The sequence below is a fragment of the Loxodonta africana genome, chromosome 9 (genome assembly GCF_030014295.1).
Source record: "Loxodonta africana isolate mLoxAfr1 chromosome 9, mLoxAfr1.hap2, whole genome shotgun sequence".
Classification (NCBI taxonomy): Eukaryota; Metazoa; Chordata; class Mammalia; order Proboscidea; family Elephantidae; genus Loxodonta; species Loxodonta africana.
Window position 1 is genome coordinate 11,636,198 of NC_087350.1, and position 18,630 is coordinate 11,654,827.

At 41.1% G+C, this 18,630-nt stretch overlaps 1 protein-coding gene and 1 long non-coding RNA gene across 6 annotated transcripts in view; one reads left to right on the forward strand and one right to left on the reverse strand.

The window, feature by feature from the left end:
• Positions 1 to 2,270: 2,270 nt before the first annotated feature.
• LOC100658246 (transforming protein RhoA-like) lies at positions 2,271 to 3,685 on the reverse strand. Its single transcript, XM_064291047.1, is given in 1 exon segment — positions 2,271 to 3,685. A coding segment is annotated over 1 exon segment (582 nt). The 5' UTR covers positions 3,569 to 3,685; the 3' UTR covers positions 2,271 to 2,986.
• A 96-nt stretch (positions 3,686 to 3,781) lies between these two features.
• The window catches only part of LOC111747791 (uncharacterized), a 239,998-nt gene continuing 225,149 nt past the window's right edge, over positions 3,782 to 18,630 (forward strand). For 4 of the 5 annotated variants that reach the window (XR_010322920.1, XR_010322918.1, XR_010322919.1 and 1 more), the window contains exon 1: positions 3,782 to 18,576. This is a non-coding gene — a long non-coding RNA (uncharacterized LOC111747791). The remainder of the gene's footprint in view (positions 18,577 to 18,630) is intronic. The other variant, XR_010322921.1, reaches the window with a different exon arrangement.

Here is an 18,630-nt window from a genome sequence, read left to right on the forward strand (position 1 = left end):
TGAAGTGTCTGTTCATATCTTTTGCCCATTCTTTAATTGTGTTGTCTTTTTGCAGTTGAGTTTTTGCAGTATCATGTAGATTTTAGAGACGAGGCGCTAATCGGAAATGTCATACCTAAAAACGTTTTCCCAGTCTGTAGGCAATCTTTTTACTCTTTTGGTGAAGTCTTTGGATGAGCATAGGTATTTGAAATTTAGGAGCTCCCAGTTATCTACTTTTTCTTCTGCATTGTAAGTAATGTTTTGTATACTGTTTATACCATGTATTAGGGCTCCTAATGTTGTCCCTATTTTTCTTCCATGATCTTTATCATTTAGATTTTATATTTTGGAGTTTGATCCATTTTGAGCTTATTTTTGTGCATGGTGTGAGGTACAGGTCTTGTTCCTTTTTTGTGGATGGATATCCAGATATGCCAGCACCATTTGTTAAAAAGCCTGTCTTTTCCCAATTTAACTGCTTTGGGGCCTTTGTTAAATATCAGCTGCTTATATGTGGCTGGATTTATGTCTGGGTTCTCAATTCTGTTCCATTGGTCTATGTATAATAGGTTCTAATATCAGTTAGAGTGAGGCCTCCCACTTTGTTCTTCTTTTTCAGTAATGCTTTACTTATCTGGGGCCTGTTTCTCTTCCTTATCAAGTTGGTGATTTGTTTCTCCATCTCATTAAAAAATGTTGTTGGAATTTGAATCAGAATTGCATCAAATCTATAGATCGCTTTTGGTAGAATAGAGATATTTAAAATTAAGTCTTCCTATCCATGAACAAGGTATGTTTTTCCACTTATGTGTGTCTCTTTATGTTTCTAGTGGAAGTGTTTTTTAGTTTTCTTTGTATAAGTCTTTTACATCTCTGGTAAGATTTATTCCTAAGTACTTTATCGTCTCGGGGGCTACTGTAAATGGTCTTGATTTGGTGATTTCCACTTTGATGTACTTTTTGACAGTGTCGAGGAATCCAACTGATTTTTGTATGTTTACCTTGTATCCTGTTACTCTGCTGAACTCTTCTATTTGTTTCAGTAGTTGTCTTGAGGAGTCATAAGGGTTTTCTGTGTATAAGATCATGTCATCTTCAAATACTTTGACTTCTTCTTTCCCAATCTGGATGCCCTTTATTTCTTTATCTAGCCTAATTGCTCTGGCTAGGACCTCCAGCACAATGTTGAATAAGAGCAGTGATAAAGGGCATACTTCTCAGGTTCCCAATCGTAAGTGGAGTGCTTTGAGGCTCTCTCCATTTAGGGTGATATTGGCTATTCCTTTGTATAAATGCTCTTTATTATGCTGAGGGATTTTTCCTTCTATTCCTGTTCCCCTGAGAATTTTTATCATGAATGGGTGTTGAACTTTGTCAAATGCCTTTTCTGCATCAATTGATAAAATCATGTGGTTCTTGTCCTTTGTTTTATTTATATGATGTATTACCTTAATTGTTTTTCTAATGTTGCACCATCCCTGCATACCTGGTATGAATCCCACTTGGTCAGGATGAATTACCTTTTTGATATCTTGTTGAATTCCTTTGGCTAGAATTTTGTTGAGGATTTTTGATTCTAAGTCCATGAGGGATGTTGTTGTTGTTAGGTGCCATCGAGTTGGTTCCGACTCATGGTGACCCTATGCACAACAGAACGAAACACTGCCCGGTCCTGAACTATCCTTACAATCGTTGTTATGTTTGAACTCATTGTTGCTGCTACTGTGTCAATCCATCTTATTGAGGATCTTCCTCTTGTCCGCTGACCCTGTATTCTGCCAAGCATGATGTCCTTCTCCAGGGACTGATTCCTAATGACAATATGTCCATACGTTTTCTTCGTATATTGTGTGTTCCTCATTTTCATAGTAGTTGAATTTATTTTTGCTGAGTCGTTATGTTTTTCTTGGTTTTTATTTTCAAATATGGAATGGTTAGGCTTCTTTGTGGTTATCTTAATATTTACCCCTATTTTTCTAAGTAAGAACCTAACTTGTATTGTCCTATATCACCTTGTTTTCCTCTCCCTATGGAAGATCTATGCCTCCTGTATTTAGTCCCTCTTTTGTGATTATTGTAATCTTTTACATAATGACTTCAATGATTCCCTGTTTTGAGCATTTTTTTCTTTTTTAAATTAATCTTATTTTGTTTTTGTGTTTTCCCTATTTGAGTTGATATCAGAATGTTCTGTTCTGTGACCTTGTGTTGTGTTGGTATCTGATATTATTGATTTTCTGACCAAAGAATTTCCTTTAGTAATTCTTTTTTTTTTTTTAAAGGAATTTTCCATCTGACTTTATTTTCAAATACACTTTCTTTTTTCAAAAACCAATACACTTTCTGCAGAGATAAGAAATATCAGTATTAGGAAATCCAATTATACAAAAAATAGTACATCTAGTCTGGGGTAGATATATTTATTTTTGGTAAAATACGTTAAGTGGCACTAATTACACAGTAACTATAAGGTAACTAACATGACCCACAGAAGTGTAACTTTGCCACAGCTGCGTGGACTTGGGCCTTTCCGACTGAGCACATTTTCAAAAAACTGGATGCCCACTTCAGAGCTATGCTAGTGAGACCCATTTAGGAGGAGTGTCCTGAAGTGGAGACTCACCAGAATATCTTGCAGCTGACAAGTAATAGGCAGGACATGTTAGTTATAAAGTAGTTAGAGCCTAATTCACAAAAGTTACCAACTTTTTTTCTTTCTAGAAAGAAGCAAGAAGTTAAGAAATTCCTTGAATTAGTGCCTGGTGTGTCACGTGGGAGTGCAGAAGAGGGCTGTTAGAGCAGTGTCAGAGGGGCTCTGCTGGGCCAGAGTGGTTGGACTTCATTAATAATCATGGTTGGCTTCTAAATACGGGTAGCAAGATGACTTCTGATTTGTAATCTTAGGTAAATTATAGATAAATGAAAAAGGCCAGTAATCATACACTAAGATTAATAAACTGCACTTCAAAATTAACCGCATGAGGGCTGTGCTTGCAGCGAGGTTTCACAAGACAAGGCACCCAGATTTTTTATTCCCACATCTGGCTTGCATAGCCGCTCTCGTGGCCATTTCAAAAACCTCCCTCACTCCCTCTTTGGTATTTGCTGAACACTCCATGTACCCAAAAGCACCAATCCTGTTTCCCATAACCCTGCCTTATTCAGGTTATACTGGTTCCTGATTCATCTTGGCTAGCTCCCGCCTTGTGTGCTCATCATTCCGCAGATCCTTCTTGTTCCCAACCAGGAGGATGGGCACATTGGGACAGAAATGCTTGACTTCTGGGGTCCATTTTTCTGGGATGTTTTCTAAACTATCAGGGCTGTTGATGGAGAAACACATCAATATAACATCAGTGTCCAGGTAGGAGAGGGGCCTCAGACGATCATAGTCCTCTTGCCCAGCTGTGTCCCACAAAGCCCACTCTACCTGCTTTCCATACACTTCAATATCTGCCACATAGTTCTCAAACACTGTGGTCACATACACCTCGGGGAACTGATCCTTGCTGAAGACTATGAGCAAGTAGGTCTTGCCACAAGCTCCATCACCAACAATCACCAATTTCTTCACGATGGCAGCCATCACTTACAAATGTGCTGCGAGATGCCCGGTGTGTGTGGCAGAAGTTCTACAAAGTACCTTGAACTTCTCAGATGAAAGGCACTTTGGTGGCGACTCCGAGTCTGGCCTCTTCGTGAGGAGGACTCCGCTCCGTGAGTCACGAGCTCATAGGCACTGGCTGGTCGCTGAGGAGGCGGCGGCTGACTAACGAGAGAGCTGAGGAAGGACGGCAGGTGGCGGGCGGGGAGCTCGAGCAAGCGAGGGCGGGCAGTAGTGGGAGGGCAGGGAGCGATGCCTCCTTTAGTAATTCTTGTAGCTTTGGTTTGGTTTTCGTAAATTCTCTAAGCTTGTGTTTATCTGTAAATATTTTAATTTCACCTTCATATTTGAGAGAAAGTTTTGCTGGATATATGATTCTTGGCTGGCAGTTTTTCTCCTTTAGTGCTCTGTATATGTCATCCCATTGCCTTCTTGCCTGCATGGTTTCTGCTGAGTAGTCTGAACTTCTTGATTCTCCTTGGTAGGTGACTTTTCTTTTATCCCTGTCTGCTTTTAAAATTTTCTCTTTATTTTTGGTTTTGGCAAGTCCGATGATAATATGCCTTGGTGATTTTCTTTTTGGATCAACTTTGTATGGGGTTCGATGAGCATCTTGGATAGATATCCTTTTGTCTTTCACGATGCCAGGGAAGTTTTCTGCCAACAGATCTTCAACTATTCTTTCTGTATTTTCTGTTATCCCTCCCTGTTGTGGAACTCCAGTCACATTTAAGTTACTCTTCTTGATAGAGTCCCACATGATTCTTAGGGTTTCTTCATTTTTTTCATTTCTTTCATGTGATTTTCTTCAACTATATTGGTGTCAATTGCCTTATCTTCCATCTCCCCCACTCTGCATTCCGATTCCTCGCTTCTGCTTCTCTGACTTCCTATTGAGTTGTCTAATTCTGTAATTTTACTGTTAATCTTTTGGACTTCTGATGCTGTATCTCTATGGATTCTTGTAGCTTATTAGCTTTTCCACTATGTTCTTGAATAATCGTTTTGATTTCTTCAACTGCTTTATCAATGTGTTCCTTGGCTTTTTCTATTAAAAAAAAATTTGTTTTTTTTTCCTATAGATTGCCTTATTTCATTTCCGAGGTCATCTCTGATGTCTTGAAGCATTCTGTATATTAGTTTTTTATATTCTGCATCTGGCAATTCCAGGATTGTATCTTCATTTGGGGAAGATTTTGATTCTTTAATTTGGGGATTTGTAGAAGCAATCATCGTCTGCTTCTTTATGTGATTTGATATCGACTGCTGTCTCCAAGCCATCTAGAAGATATTGTAACGATTTATTTTATATTTGCTCACTGAGTCTTATTTTCTTGTTTTGTTTTGTTTCAATATACCCAGATTGCGCTGTCTTGATCATTGTAGCCTTTGAATCATTTCTGTCCTATTACCAGCTGGTTTGAGCTGTTACCAGATATATAAGCCTAAGAGTCCATTCACTATTCTTGAATAGAATCAGCTTAAGTGTTCTCATTTTGGGTCACCAAGTATGTGGTGTAGACTGTCATCTATTAACTTAGAGAAGTAGTGGTGATAGTTGTGTGCACCAGATTCTCGTAGCGGCAGGGGGCACACTCCAAGGAGGGCAGGATGCTGATAGCATTCCCCCATGTGCCAGTGAGGTAGGAGTGTCTCCATTCCTAGAGCATTTTTGTGGGTGGGCTCTGCAGCTGTACCTTAGGTACCCAATGCTTGTAACTCTAAGGATTGGTAGGCGTCACTATTCTCACACCCCTTTAGCAGGTGGCTAGGTGGTTTGGGTGGAGCTTCAGCCCTCAGTTCCCCTGTGTGGGTCAGTGAGGGCTCTGTTTAATAGGTAGAGAGGCATCAGACCTTGAAAATTTGTCTTTCCACTTCTCTGCTGCAACAATTACAGTCAGCTCTCTATCAGAATTGCCTTTGCATTATAATAGCCACCTTGTTCCCTGTAGAGATGAAAGCCAAGGACTGTGGATCTCATATTCTTGGCTGGACCTGGTTCTGTATTTTTATTCCAGTTTAGGGAAATCAGGGAAGAATTTTTTCCCCCTGGTTGTTAGTTGCTGCTTCTCTCAGGCCAGGAGAAAGGGTTAGGGAAAAGAAAAAAAAAACCCTCAGAGCACTTCACTCTCTGGCCCAGGAAATGCCAATGTTAATGAAGCCAGCTGGGGCAGGGAGGGGAGGGATCAGATAGATAGGAGAGAGTAGCCATGGGAAATATAGACAAAGTTACTTATCTTGCTTGGTGATGACTGTTTTATCTGAGATTCCAGAGGGGCCTGTAGCGTGTGTGCGCTGGCTGGGTCGAGTTTGCCCCCGACGGTCAGACCTGTGTCCCGTGCTTGCACCATCTCAGGAAGCTGTGCTCAGCTCCTCTGCGCTTAGTCCAAAGCCCAGCGTCAAGGTTTTCTGACTGGGACAGTGGCTCCAGGCTCCGAAAACAATCGCTGCTTCTCCGTGGTTGCTAGTTCTCTTGTCAGCAGCGTCCGTGTGCAGCCTGCGCTGGCTGAGCCTCTACCAAGGTTACTCCAGAGGTTTAGGGGTTAGGGCTGTGTCCCATGCTTGCCCCATCTCAGTAAGCTGCAATCATCCCCACCACTCTGGTACCAGGGAACCATGAGGGCTCAAGGCTATGGTGCAGGATGCCGGTTCCAGAAACGGCCGCTGCTTCAGGGCACAGTTTTCGCTTCCCTGTCACACAGGTCAACTCTTTAGTTCTGTGTTTGATGGTCCGGCTTTGTACATTGTCATGTATATGATCAATTCACTTGTTTTTCCAAGTCTTTGTTGCAAGAGGGATGCACGGTAGTTCTACCAAGTCAGCCATCTTGGCCCCGCCTCCTCCTTTTCTAATATTTTTTATTTGCTTTCTTCTGGTGGCTGAGGATTTCTTTTGTTGCTCTCTTTCTATTTGTTCAAGTTGTAGGGATAATTCTTTGATTTTGGCCCTTTCTTCTTTTTGGATATGTGCATTTATTGATATGAATAAATGAGCACTGCTTTCGCTGTGTCCCAAAGATTCTGATAAGAAGTGTTTTCATTCTCATTGTATTCTATGAATTTCTTTATTCCATCCTTAATGTCTTGTATAACCCAGTCCTTTTTGAGCAGAGTATTGTTCAGTTTCCAAGTGTTTGATTTCTTTTCCCTGCTTTTTCTGTTATCGATTTCTATTTTTATGGCCTTATGGTTAGAGAAGATGCTTTGTAATATGTCAATGTTTTGGATTCTTCTAAGGCTTGCTTTATGACCTAATATGTGGTCTATTCTAGAGAACGTTCCATGTGCACTAGAAATAAAGTATAAATGGCTGGTATTGGGTGGCATTTTGATCTTCCATGTCTTTATTAAGCTTCTTTCTGGATGTCCTGTCCTTCACCGAAACTGGTGTGTAGAAGTCTCCGACTATTACTGTGGAGCTGTCTGTCTCACAGTTCAATGCTGTTGGAATTTGTTTTATGTATCTTGCAGCCCTCTCTTTGAGTGCATAAATATTTAATATGGTTATATCTTCTTTGTATATTGTCCCTTTAATGATTATATAGTGTCCTTCTCTTTCTTTGATGATGGATTTAACTTTATAGTCTCTTTCGTCAGAAATTAATATTGCCACTCTCGCTCTTCTTTGACTGTTGTTTGCTTGATATATTTTTTTCTATACTTTGCGTTTTAGTTTGTGTCTCTAAGTCTAAGGTGTGTCTCTTGTAGGCAGCATATAGACGGATCATGTTTTTTAATCCATTCTGCCGCTCTTTATTGGTGCATTTAGCCCATTTACATTCAGCGTAATTATGGATAGGTAAGAATTTAGTGGTATCGTTTTGATGTGTTTTTTTGTGTATTGTTGACAGTTTGTTTTTCCCACTTAATTTTATGTGCTGAGTAGATTATCTTTATATATTCTCCTTTCCTCATATTTGTTGTTGTTCATTTTGTTTCTGCTGGGTCTCTATTTTTTCTTGCATTTTATTTTGATGTGTAGGATAATTTGTCTACTTTGTGCTCACGTTACTATTTACTCCTATTTTTCTAAATGTTAAAAAAAAATGTTAACTTACCTTTTATTTCTTGTATCACCTTGTCTTCCATTCCATATGGAAGATATATGACTACATTTCTTTGTCCCTCTTTAGTGTTTTAATGTATTCTTCTTTTACATAATATCATTGGTGTTGCCCTGTTTTGAGTGTTTTTATAATCTTGATTTATTTTTGTGGTTCCCCTGTCTGGGTTGACTTCTGATTGTTCTGCCCAGTGTTCTAGTCTTGGGTTGATACCTGATATTATTCCTTTTCTTATCAAAGAACTCCCTGTAGTATTTCTTGTAGTTTTGATTGGGTTTTTATGAAATCCCAAAACTTCTGTTTATCTGGAACTGTCCTAGTTTCACCTTCATGTTTGAGAGACAGTTTGGTGGATATATGATTATTGGCTGGCAATTTTTTTCCTTCATTTTTTTATATAAGTCATCCCACTGCCTTCTTGCCTGCATGGTTTCTGCCGAGTAGTCAGAGTTTATTCCTATTGGCTCTCCTTTGTAGGTGACTTTGCGTTTATCCCTAGCTGCTCTTAAAATTCTCTCTTTGTCTTTGGTTTTTGCAAGTTACATTATACAATGTCTTGGTGACTTTTCTTTTAAAGTCTACCTTATGTGGAGTTCAATGAGCATCTTGGATAGATACCTTCTTATCTTTCATGCTATCAGGGAAGTTTTCTGCCCACAAGTCTTCAACAATTCTTTCTGTATTTTCTGTTAGCCCTCCCTGTCCTGGCACTCCAATCACTTCTAGGTTATCGCTCTTGATAGGGTCCCACATGATTCTTAAAGTTTCTTCATTTTTTTAAAAATTCTTTTATCTGATTTTTCTTCAGATATGTTGGTGCCAAGTGCTTTATCTTCAAGATCAGAAATTCTGCCTTCCGCTTGCTCAATTCTGCTCCTCTGACTTTGTATTGAGTTGTCTACTTGTGTAATTTTATTGTTAATCTTCTGAATTTCTGATTGCTGTCTGTCTATGTATTTTTCCAGCTTATTAAATTTTTCATTATGTTCCTGAATCATCTTTTTAATTTCTTTAACTGCTTCCTCTGTGTGTCCCTTGGCTTGTTCTGCATACTGCCTGGTTTCCTTCCTGATGTCTTGTAGGGTTCTGTATATTAATCTTTTGCATTCTGCCTCTGTTAATTCCAGGAAGGCACTTTCTTCTAAAAGATCCCTTGATTCTTTGTTTTGAGAGCCTTTTGAGGTGACCATGGTCTGTTTCTTTATGTGACTTGATATTGACTGTTGTCTCTGAGCCATCTGTAAGTTATTGTATTAGTTTATTTTATGTTTGTCTATTGTGTCATTGCGTCTTGCTTTGTTTTGTTTTGATATGCCCAAATGGGTTGCTTGAGCGAGCTAGCTTGACTGTTTTTGTCTTTGGAACTCTGATGTCCTGTCCCCAGATGGCTAGAGCTGTTATCAGGTATATCAGTCTAGGAGTCCATTCACTTTTATTGTATGAATGCAACTCAGGTGTCCAGGTAGATGATCATCAAGTGCGTGGTACAGACACAGTTCTACAGTCTTTGAGGGGCAGGGGTGATGGGTGTCGGCATCGGTATCTGGTTACAGCAGGAGTTCATGCTCTGAACAAAGCAGATGCCTGAGAATTATCCCCCAAGTGTGTCTGAGGAAAGCGTGTCCCTGTTCCCTATAGCATACAGGTAGGTGAGTTCTGCAGATGGACAATGGGCACCCAATGTTTTTGGTTGTAATAACTGAGAGGTACGAGTTATCCTTGGACCCTTGTCGTGGGTGGCTGGGTGACGTGAGTGGAGCCACCAGTCCTTAGGCCCCTGATGTGGGTAGGTGAGGACCTTGTTTGATAGGCAAAGCAATGTCAAACATCAATTACCGCCCCCCACCACTGCACAGCTGAAATCGTTGTAGTCTGCCAAGAAGAGCCTATTCTCCTGAAATAGGCCCATATAGGTCCATTCACAGGGGAAAGGTACTCAAAGTCCATTGACTGTTTATGCCTAGAAAGGAGCCGCTTCTGTCCTGAGTTAACCCGGTTAGTGGAGCTGGTAAATTATCTTTCCCCCAGTTGCAAATTTATTCCTTTTCCAAGGCCAGGAAATTGACTCTAGGTGCTGAACAGGGCTTATCTCAGGCCCAGGGAAATCAGCCACTGAAGCCAGCTTGGTGGGTGTGGATGGTAAAACATATGCAAGTACTTTGCTTTTGCTGAGAGTGCTGTTCTCTGGTTCTGGAGGTGTGTGTAGGCCGTGTGGCTGGCTGCTTCTCCATGGGGAAATTGCAGCTGAAAGCTTGTACCAGCCCATGGCAGCCACTCCCAGGAATGGTGCCTGAGGGCTCCTGGTAATTCAGGTTTGGTAACTCCTGTGTGCTTCTGAACCGTCTCTTCCTCCACCTACCCCTCAGTTCATTTTCTAACCTTGACTTTGATGTTCGGGCTGCTAGCTTGTCATAAATATACTCATTTCACTTTTTCGGGGGGATCTTTGTTGTAAGAGGGTTCGCCAGAACTGCCACAACCATCTGTCTATTCTACCATCTTGACCTTGCCCCCCAAGTTTCTTTTTTGTGTCTTTCATTTCCTACATTCTCTTTGGCTGTAGATAAGTAGAGACCAATAGTTGTATCTTAGAAAGCCATTATCAAGTTTTTAAAACCCCAGACACTACTCAGCAAACTCGGACGTGAAGTATAACTTTAGGAACTCTATTACGCCCGTGTACCCAGATGTTCTACTAAACTCTCGTCCTAATACTTCAAATCCGGAAAACCAATCCCATGAGATGTTTGGTTATGTATAAGAAATGTTCATAAGGCTGCCCTGTATATGATTTATTATATATATATGACTGTGTGTGCATACATTCCCGTAGATGTATATGCATAAACATATTCATGTATATATACACTTATGTGTACTTATACATATAAATGCCTACCTGAATACATATATAATATCTGTTATATAAACCCAGTGCCGTCAAGTCGATTCCGACTCATAGCAACCCTATAGGACAGAGCAGAACTGCCCAATTAATACCAACATGCATATCAATACCAACATGAGATACCATTTCACTCCCACTGTGATGGCTACAAGAAAAAAGTCAAAAACAAAAAACCGGGAAAATAACAAGTGTTGGAGAGGATTTGCAAAAATTGGAACCCTCACCCGCTGCTGGTGAAAATTCAAAATGATATAGCCATTTTCAAAACAGTCTGGTGGTTCCTCAAAAAACTGCTGGCAGAGCTGCCATATAACCCAGAAATTCTATTCCAGGTATTTGCCATATGGATCTGATAGAAGTGACGGGAACAGACATATGCACACCTATTTTCACCGCAGCATTATTCACAATAGCAAAAAGATGGAAACAACTTAACTGCCCATCAATGGATGAATGGATAAGTAAAATGTGGTACATACATACAATGAAATACTCGTCAGCAATACAGAAATATGAGTTCCCTAAACTCCTTGGAACATGGAAGAACCTGGAGGACATTATCTTGAGCGAAATAAGTCTGTCACAATAAAAGAAATATTCTATGTTATCACATTTATGAAATGGTATGAACTAATAAAAATATGGAGAAAATAATGTGTTTACCAGAGTTGGGGTGGAGTGAAACAGAAATTCACTCTCTAGAAATTACACACCGGTTACTCTTGGTGATGGGAAAGGTAACACCAAATGAGAGTGAAGTGCACACAGCTTGACAGTGGCAAACCATGTGAGTAAAATGTACACAAGGAAAAAGAATTTGTTGGTAATAGCATGTAACGTATAATTTTAAAACACAAGCAAAAACGACCAAAAATATATATGCGGGTATATATATATATATATATATATAAAATAGATTGGAAACCCTGGTGGTGTAGTGGTTAAGTGCAATGGGTGCTAACCAAAGGGTCGCCTAATAACGTTGAGCATCTCTTCACGTGTCTGTTGGCCATGTGAATATTCTCATTGGTAAAATATCTGTTCATGTTCTTTGCCACTTCTTAATATGATTGTCTTTTGGTTATGAAGTTGTAGAAGTTTTATATATTTTAGATATTAGACTCTAATCACTTATATAATTGCCAAAGAATTTTTCCCAGTCCGTAGGCTGTGTCTTCCCTATTTTTACTGAGTGTTTTGATGAGCATAAGTATTTAACTCTTATGAGGTCCGAGTTATCTATTTTGTTTTCTGATGCTTGTGCATTCATTATTGTGTTTGATTATCTATCATTTGAAAACCAATCATGTCCAAAAGGTTTGCTTCTCTATTTTTTTCATAGAACTGCATGATTCTGAATTTAAATTTAGCTCCTTGATCCGTATTGATTCAGTTTTTGTGTATGGTGTGGGGTATGGATCTTGTTTCATTTTTCTGTTTGTGGAAATCCAGTTTAGCCTGCACCATTTATTGAAGAGACTATTCTTTAGCCAATGAATAGATTTGGCTCCCTTATTGAAAACCAATTGACCATAGATGTTTGGATTTATTGCTGGATTTTCAATTCTGTTCCATTGGCCTGTGTGTCTATGTTTAAACAAGTACTAGGCTGTTTTGATTTACTGTAGCTGTGTAATCTGTTTTGAAGTATGAGGCCTGCTAATTTGTTATTTTTCAAATTGCTTTGACTATTTCAGTTCTCTCATCTTCCCATAGAAAAAGGAGGATTCTTTTTCCATTTTTGTAATGAATACTATAGGAATTTTGATTAGGATTGTGTTCTATCTGTAGGTCACTTTGTGTATTATTGACATCTTGACTATATTAAGTCTTCCAATCCAAGAGCACAGAATTTCTTTCCATCTATTTAGGTCTTCTTTAAGATCTTTCAGCAGTGTTTTATACTTTTCCTTGTATAAGGCTTTTGTATCAATGGGTACATTTATTCCTATATGTTTTATTTTCTTAAACGGTATTGTAAAACAACTTGTTTTCCTTCCATAAATATTTATTTTGGAATAAAAATTTCATAAATTTTTATTCGATTTCATAAATTCTAAGGGTGCAGCTTAAGCCATTCCACCTGGGTGGAGCAAGAACCTAGGAAAAGCAAGAAGCTCCTTTCTGTGACCTGGTTCTCAACTGTCCTGTTCAAGGGAACAAGTAAATTTCAGACAAAACATTGGTACCTCAACATTTCTTGTGAAATGTCTATATATTAAATAAATGCATCAAGAAAAACTGTATGACAGTAAATATAGTAGGGAAAACTTTTGGAACGGCATCAGGAGAAAGTATGTCTTCCAGCATTTCCACATCTAAATTTCTTTGGTTGTGCAGTTCTGTAACGGAACTTTCAAAGTGAATAGGAAAAAGAAACAGTATTTTTTGAAAGCCTATTCAGAAGAAGAAATGAATGTGGTCCAAAGGTTATCTAAATGTGGAAGAGCACTCTTCTCAGTTCCAGGATACTGTATTTTAAGTGGAGCCCTGGTTTCAAAGTGATTAAGAGCCCCGCTGCTAACCGAAAGGTGGCAGTTTAAATCCACCAACCACTCCTTGGAAACCCTATGGGTATGTTCTACTCTGACTGATAGGGTCGCTGTGAGTCAGAATCCACTCGATATCAAAGGGTAAGCTTAGGGAAGGAGCCCTGACCGTGCGAGGTTAAGCGCTGGGTTGCTAAGCAAATACCCAGCAAATAAGGCTCTGGCTGCAGAGGAGAAACAGCAGGGAATCTGCCCCCATAAAGATTATAGCCTAGGAACCACTATGGGGCAGTTCTACTGTATCATATAGGGTCTCCATGAGGGGACATTGACTCCATGGCACAAAAAGAATAACCACAATTTTTAGAAATCATGAGTGGTGGCTTCAGACACGCTCTTGTGGCAGAAGGGTTGATGTGGAGGTTCTGGGTGAGGAAGTGTCACCTGCTTTCCCAGAAGCCTCAGAATTCACCCCAGATGCTTTGTTTTCTTCTCCTGCAGTGCTCTTCATAAACCCATTACAGTAGAGTCGATTCTGACCCCTAATGATCCTGTAGGACACAGTAGAACTGGCCCATAGGACTTGCAAGGAGCGCATGGTAGATTCGAACAACTGGCCTTTTGGTTAGCAGGCAGCAGCTCTTAACCACTCTGCAACGATGGCCCAGGGGACCCCATTCCCGCCCTGCTTTAGGAGCTCACACATGTGTACAGCCTCCTGGAACAGGGCCCTGGGACGCACGAACCGCCGCCCTCTAAGGGCTTCAGGCTTTAGTGGCGGAAGGTCCCCTTCAGGGAGGCGCGCAGCAGGAGCAGGGAAGGCAGGGCCCCTAAGGGTAGGTCTCGCAGCTGGGCTGGGCTCGGCTGTGCCAGGGTGAGGCCTCACACCCTGTGCACAGAGCGCACCGCTTTTCTGCTTTCTCATAGTTCAGTTCCATTACTAAGGAAGGTAATGGACACACAAACTCACCCTTAGTAATGTTGCTGCTATACTTTCCCCTCCTATATGGTCTTGGGTTATTTGCAGGCGTTGGTTTTGTATTGGGAGATCCCCTTTCATGGTGTAGAATTCAGTGCCCTCGGGTGGATAGCAGCTTGTCCTGTGCTGGCAGTATTTATACCACGGGAAATGGCAAAGGCTGCATCTCAGGACTGCAGTGATTGTTTTCCTAATTGGTGGACAGAAAATGAGGGGGGAAATTTCAATAATGCCTCTTTAAACTGACAAGTGTGTCAAGTCATTATCTGTTGCGTTCTGAAGAATACCTAATTTTGAACAATCTTTAAGGAGTTGAAAAGCACTCTCTGTTTAAGCACAGAAAGAGCTCGTGTCAAGGAAAATTCAGTCAAGTTCCAGTGTATGACCTCGTTTCTCTTAGGTTTTCCTTGTTAACATAAGAAACATATGAACCAACATTCATGTTCAAATGACACTGATTTCCTCAGGAAGTGAGTGATTTTGCTGAATTGACTAAAAATCAAGCATTTGTTTGCAGTGTCCTGCATGGAATCAGGATTGACTTGCAAGCATGGTGGGTTAAGGATGCAGCAGGTTTGCCAAGATCTACAAAAGCCTCCTGCTGATGATGTGTGTATAAAAGATTTCCAGCCACGAGTACTGCAAGTTCGACTGAAATCAGTAAATTGTGTGCCACTCCTCCATGGGTATCTGGGACATTTTGTTTTTCTTATAATTCTGCAGAAGGGTGGTGTGGGTGTGTAATCCTTTGCCAGCACACAACTGTGTGTGCATTTGAGGCTGTAAGTTACTGTATTTGTGTTTCCATCCTGGAGGAGTGGAGTGAGTGTCAGTGGGTGCATTTGGAATGTGAGGCACGTGTGTATATTAAGAGGCTGTCGGGGGTCAGTGTTTGTACTTGAGGAGATGAGAGAGTTTTGTGCTTGCTTTTTGCGGGTGGATACTTGTGGGGTGTTGTGTATATCTTGAAATAGGACAGAGATGTAGTTGTGAGCTTTGTAGGGATTGTGAGAATTGAGGGGTGTGGGTACTTTAGTGCCTGTTATTTGGGACTCTGTTGGCCATGTGTTTCTGTGAATTCACAGTTTGGGGCTTGTGTATGTGTGAATGGGTTCTTAGGAAAGTGATATTTGTATGTGTGGGTTGGCGGTGTCTGTTTGAATATTTGTGGTTCAGTTTTTTTTTTTATGAGTGTGTTTTGTGGAAATGTGCAGGGCATGAGATACAGGCGTGTGCACTCAGAGACTTGGAGGTGAGCTCTTTACAATTTGTGGCTCAAGGGAATACTTAGGGTGTGGCCCCCCTGCTGTGAACTTTGGGTCATCCTGTGTACCTAATAGCAGGTTTGAAATGGGTTTCTCTACTGTACATTTGGGCATCTGAGGGAGTGTGCCTGTGTGTATTAGTTTGGGTGTAGGGCCTGTTCTTTTTGTATATTTGGGGACTGAGAGAGGATCGCTGGTGTGTAGTCAGGGCATGTTGTACAGTTGTGTTGCTTTGGGTGCTTTTCTGGTGTTGCACATGCATTCTTGCATGTTCGGTCTGGGGTTTGTGTGATTCTGTACACTAGAAAAATTGGAATTGATTTCTGTTTGAGTATTTTGGATTGTTCGAGTGTATGTAGGCAGGCATCGTGAGGTTTTATTAGTATTGGAAGATCCAGGGTCGTTGTTGCATACTTTCAGTACCCTGGATAATTTAGGTTAGATTTAGGGTGTGAGGCCAGTTGTATGGGTAAAGAACTTGTGTGTTTCATGAAGGGGCTTGGCTGTTTGGATGAATATTTTCCAGGGCTGTGTGTAATCTTTTTCAGTGGAGAGTATGGTGTATTCTGGAAAATGAGGACAGTGTGTCTGATGAAAATATGGGGCAGTGTGTTTGCACAGGGTGTGGAAGACTTGTGTTTACATGTAGTAGAGGCATGTTGATATGGTTATGTATGAGATATTGAGAATGTGGCAGCTTTGGAACGTGAGATACGGACCTGGAACGGGGTTCCAGTGTATTTGTTCAGGATGTGCAAGAGATATTTCGTTGTGAATGGGGAGTATATATTGGTGTGTGTAAGTCACGAGTGGGTGGGTGAATTATTCTTGGAGAATTCTACAAGTGTTTCTTTGGAGAATGTTAGGGTGTTTCTAGGTGTGTTTGGGCATGTTCGGAGGTTGGGGAAGTGAGGCTGTATTCTAGAGACGTGTGATAATCTATAGTGTTTTGGGTGATATATACTTTGAGAAATTGAGGCTATTTGTGTGTGTGCATGTGTCTGCGTGTGTTGTGTCTGGCATGTGTGAGCCCGTGGCCACTTAGGGGTGTGGGCTGTGTGTGTATATTAGCTAGAGTGCAAGGATTGTTGGTGTTTTGGAGTTTTATCTGCATCCTTGAATGTGTGGGGTGTATGAACATGGTTGGGTTTTGGGTGAGTGTGTGGGGGATTTGTGTCTGTATGAAAGCAGTTGACGTTCCTCTTTGTGCCTATTCTGGTCTAATTCTTGCGGAATTTGGTGGTGTAGCTTGTGTATGTATTTTCAGTGTACCTGTGGTGTACTTACATATGTTAATGCTAAAGGTCGTATGCAGTTGTGAGTTTATTTGGTGTCACTAGTTTTCGGGGCTGTTTATTCTGGAGGATGTGGGAGGTTCAGGATGTACCTTTGGAAACTGAGAGAGTTTATATAAATTGTGCCTGCATTTTGGAATTGTGTATTATTAGTGTTTAGAGATGTGGGCTTTGGTGTGTGTCTGTATTAGCGTGGCCTGTGAAGTGAGATTTTGTGCTCGGTGGTGTTAGAGAGCTAGGCTGTGTGTACAATGTTCAGTGAGTATATAGGTACTGTTTGTTGTACATGGGTGTGTTCAGGCACGTGTGGAGAGTATATACATCATCGTAGTGATGACTGTGTGTGTTCATGGTTCGTAGGGTTTTTGTTGTAAAACTATAAGCAGCAAGATGTGGTATGTTTGTATATTTAGGCTGTGGGTCGTAGTTGTGTGTGTTTAGGAGTTTCGAGCTGTGTGTTCTGGAGATATATAGTGACGTTTGGTTTACATATTATGGGTGGGAGTTAAAGGTCCCTCTCATGGTGCAGGTGGATTATGTATACATACTAATAGGAAAGTGGATCAGGTATGCTGTCATCGGCTCCTATTAACTTGGAATAGTAGATGGTGCTTATCTCCACTCACTGGGGGTCAGTGAGATCAGGCTGGTACCTTGAAATTAATCGTGGCAGGATTAATTCTATCAGGTAAGTTGTCAGTCTTTACCAAGCAGACTTGCAGCACTCGCAATGGAGAGTGAATGGATAAATATTTACCAACACATCATTGGTCAGTGTGTGTGTGTGTACGCACGCGCACGTGTGTGTCTGTCTGTCTGTCTGTGTATCTACCTGTGTATTGTTAGAATGTGTTAAGGAAGAACATATAGACATCGTTGGGGGACTCTACTGCTGATTGTGAGTGGACCATTTGGGGGACTTAGGCCCTTTTATATGTCCCTGGGAAAGAGGCGTGGTAATATTGTATCCTTTCATCTCATTTTTCAATCTCTATGCCTAACAAATAACCTGAGAAGCCAGAATATATGAAGAAGAATGGGGCATCAGCATTGGAGGAATGTCACTGACAACCTGGGATACGCAGATGACACTTGCATGCTGACAATGAAGAAAGCTTGAAGAACTACCTGATGAAGGTCAGAGACCACAGCCTTCAGTGTGGATTACACTTGAACATAATGGAAATGAAAATCTTCACACTGGAAAAACAAAGTAAATAGAGGCTTATTTGAAGTTGTCAAGGATTTCATGCCCCTTGAATCAACAGTCAACAACCATGAAAACGGTAGTCAGGACATCAAAGGACTTTTGCCTTAAGCAAATCTGCTGCAAAAGATGTCCTTACAGTTCTAAAAGTGCAAGATGTCACTTTGATAAGAAAGGTGCACCTGACCAAGCTAGGCTCGCCAGTCCCACCAAAAGTCTGCCCCTCAGAGCTTCGGAGCCTTTCTAGAGTCAAACAGCACCAGTAACTCAGGAGGTAGGGAAAACTCAGTGTTAGCACCTGGGCCTGGGAAAAGAGGACTGCAAGAACCCTGAGATGACAGGACCTCAGTTAGCTGAAAAACAGCCAGATACAGACTTGCACAGCCAGAATCCCTCCAGCTTTGGTTGTGGGTAGGGTGAACCTTCTGATGTGCCCCTGTGCTGAGAAGCGTGAGATGCAGGTGAAGGTCTCAGTCACACCTGTGCAGGTATGTGTGGCCTGGTCTAGCTTTGTTGGCTCAGAGGAGCTGACAGGTAAGGGAGATGAGGAACTGGTCTGTTTTCCTTGAACAATCTGGAGGAAGATGACAGTTCCATTCTTATAGTAGGGCTTCCCAGCCTCACGCCTTGTTTCTTCTGTCACAGGTGGCCTCAGGATCTGAAATATAGAATGGAATGATTTCCTCTGGTGTGTCTGATCAGTTGATTGGGATCCCCAGCTTCCCAGGCAGGCGTGTACCAGTTCAGTGGGAGTGGCAGAAGCAACGCAGTGGTTTGGGTCAGGTAGGTGACAGGGGAGGCCATGGGGAAGCCCTGTCCCTGAGAAAGGGTGGGGAG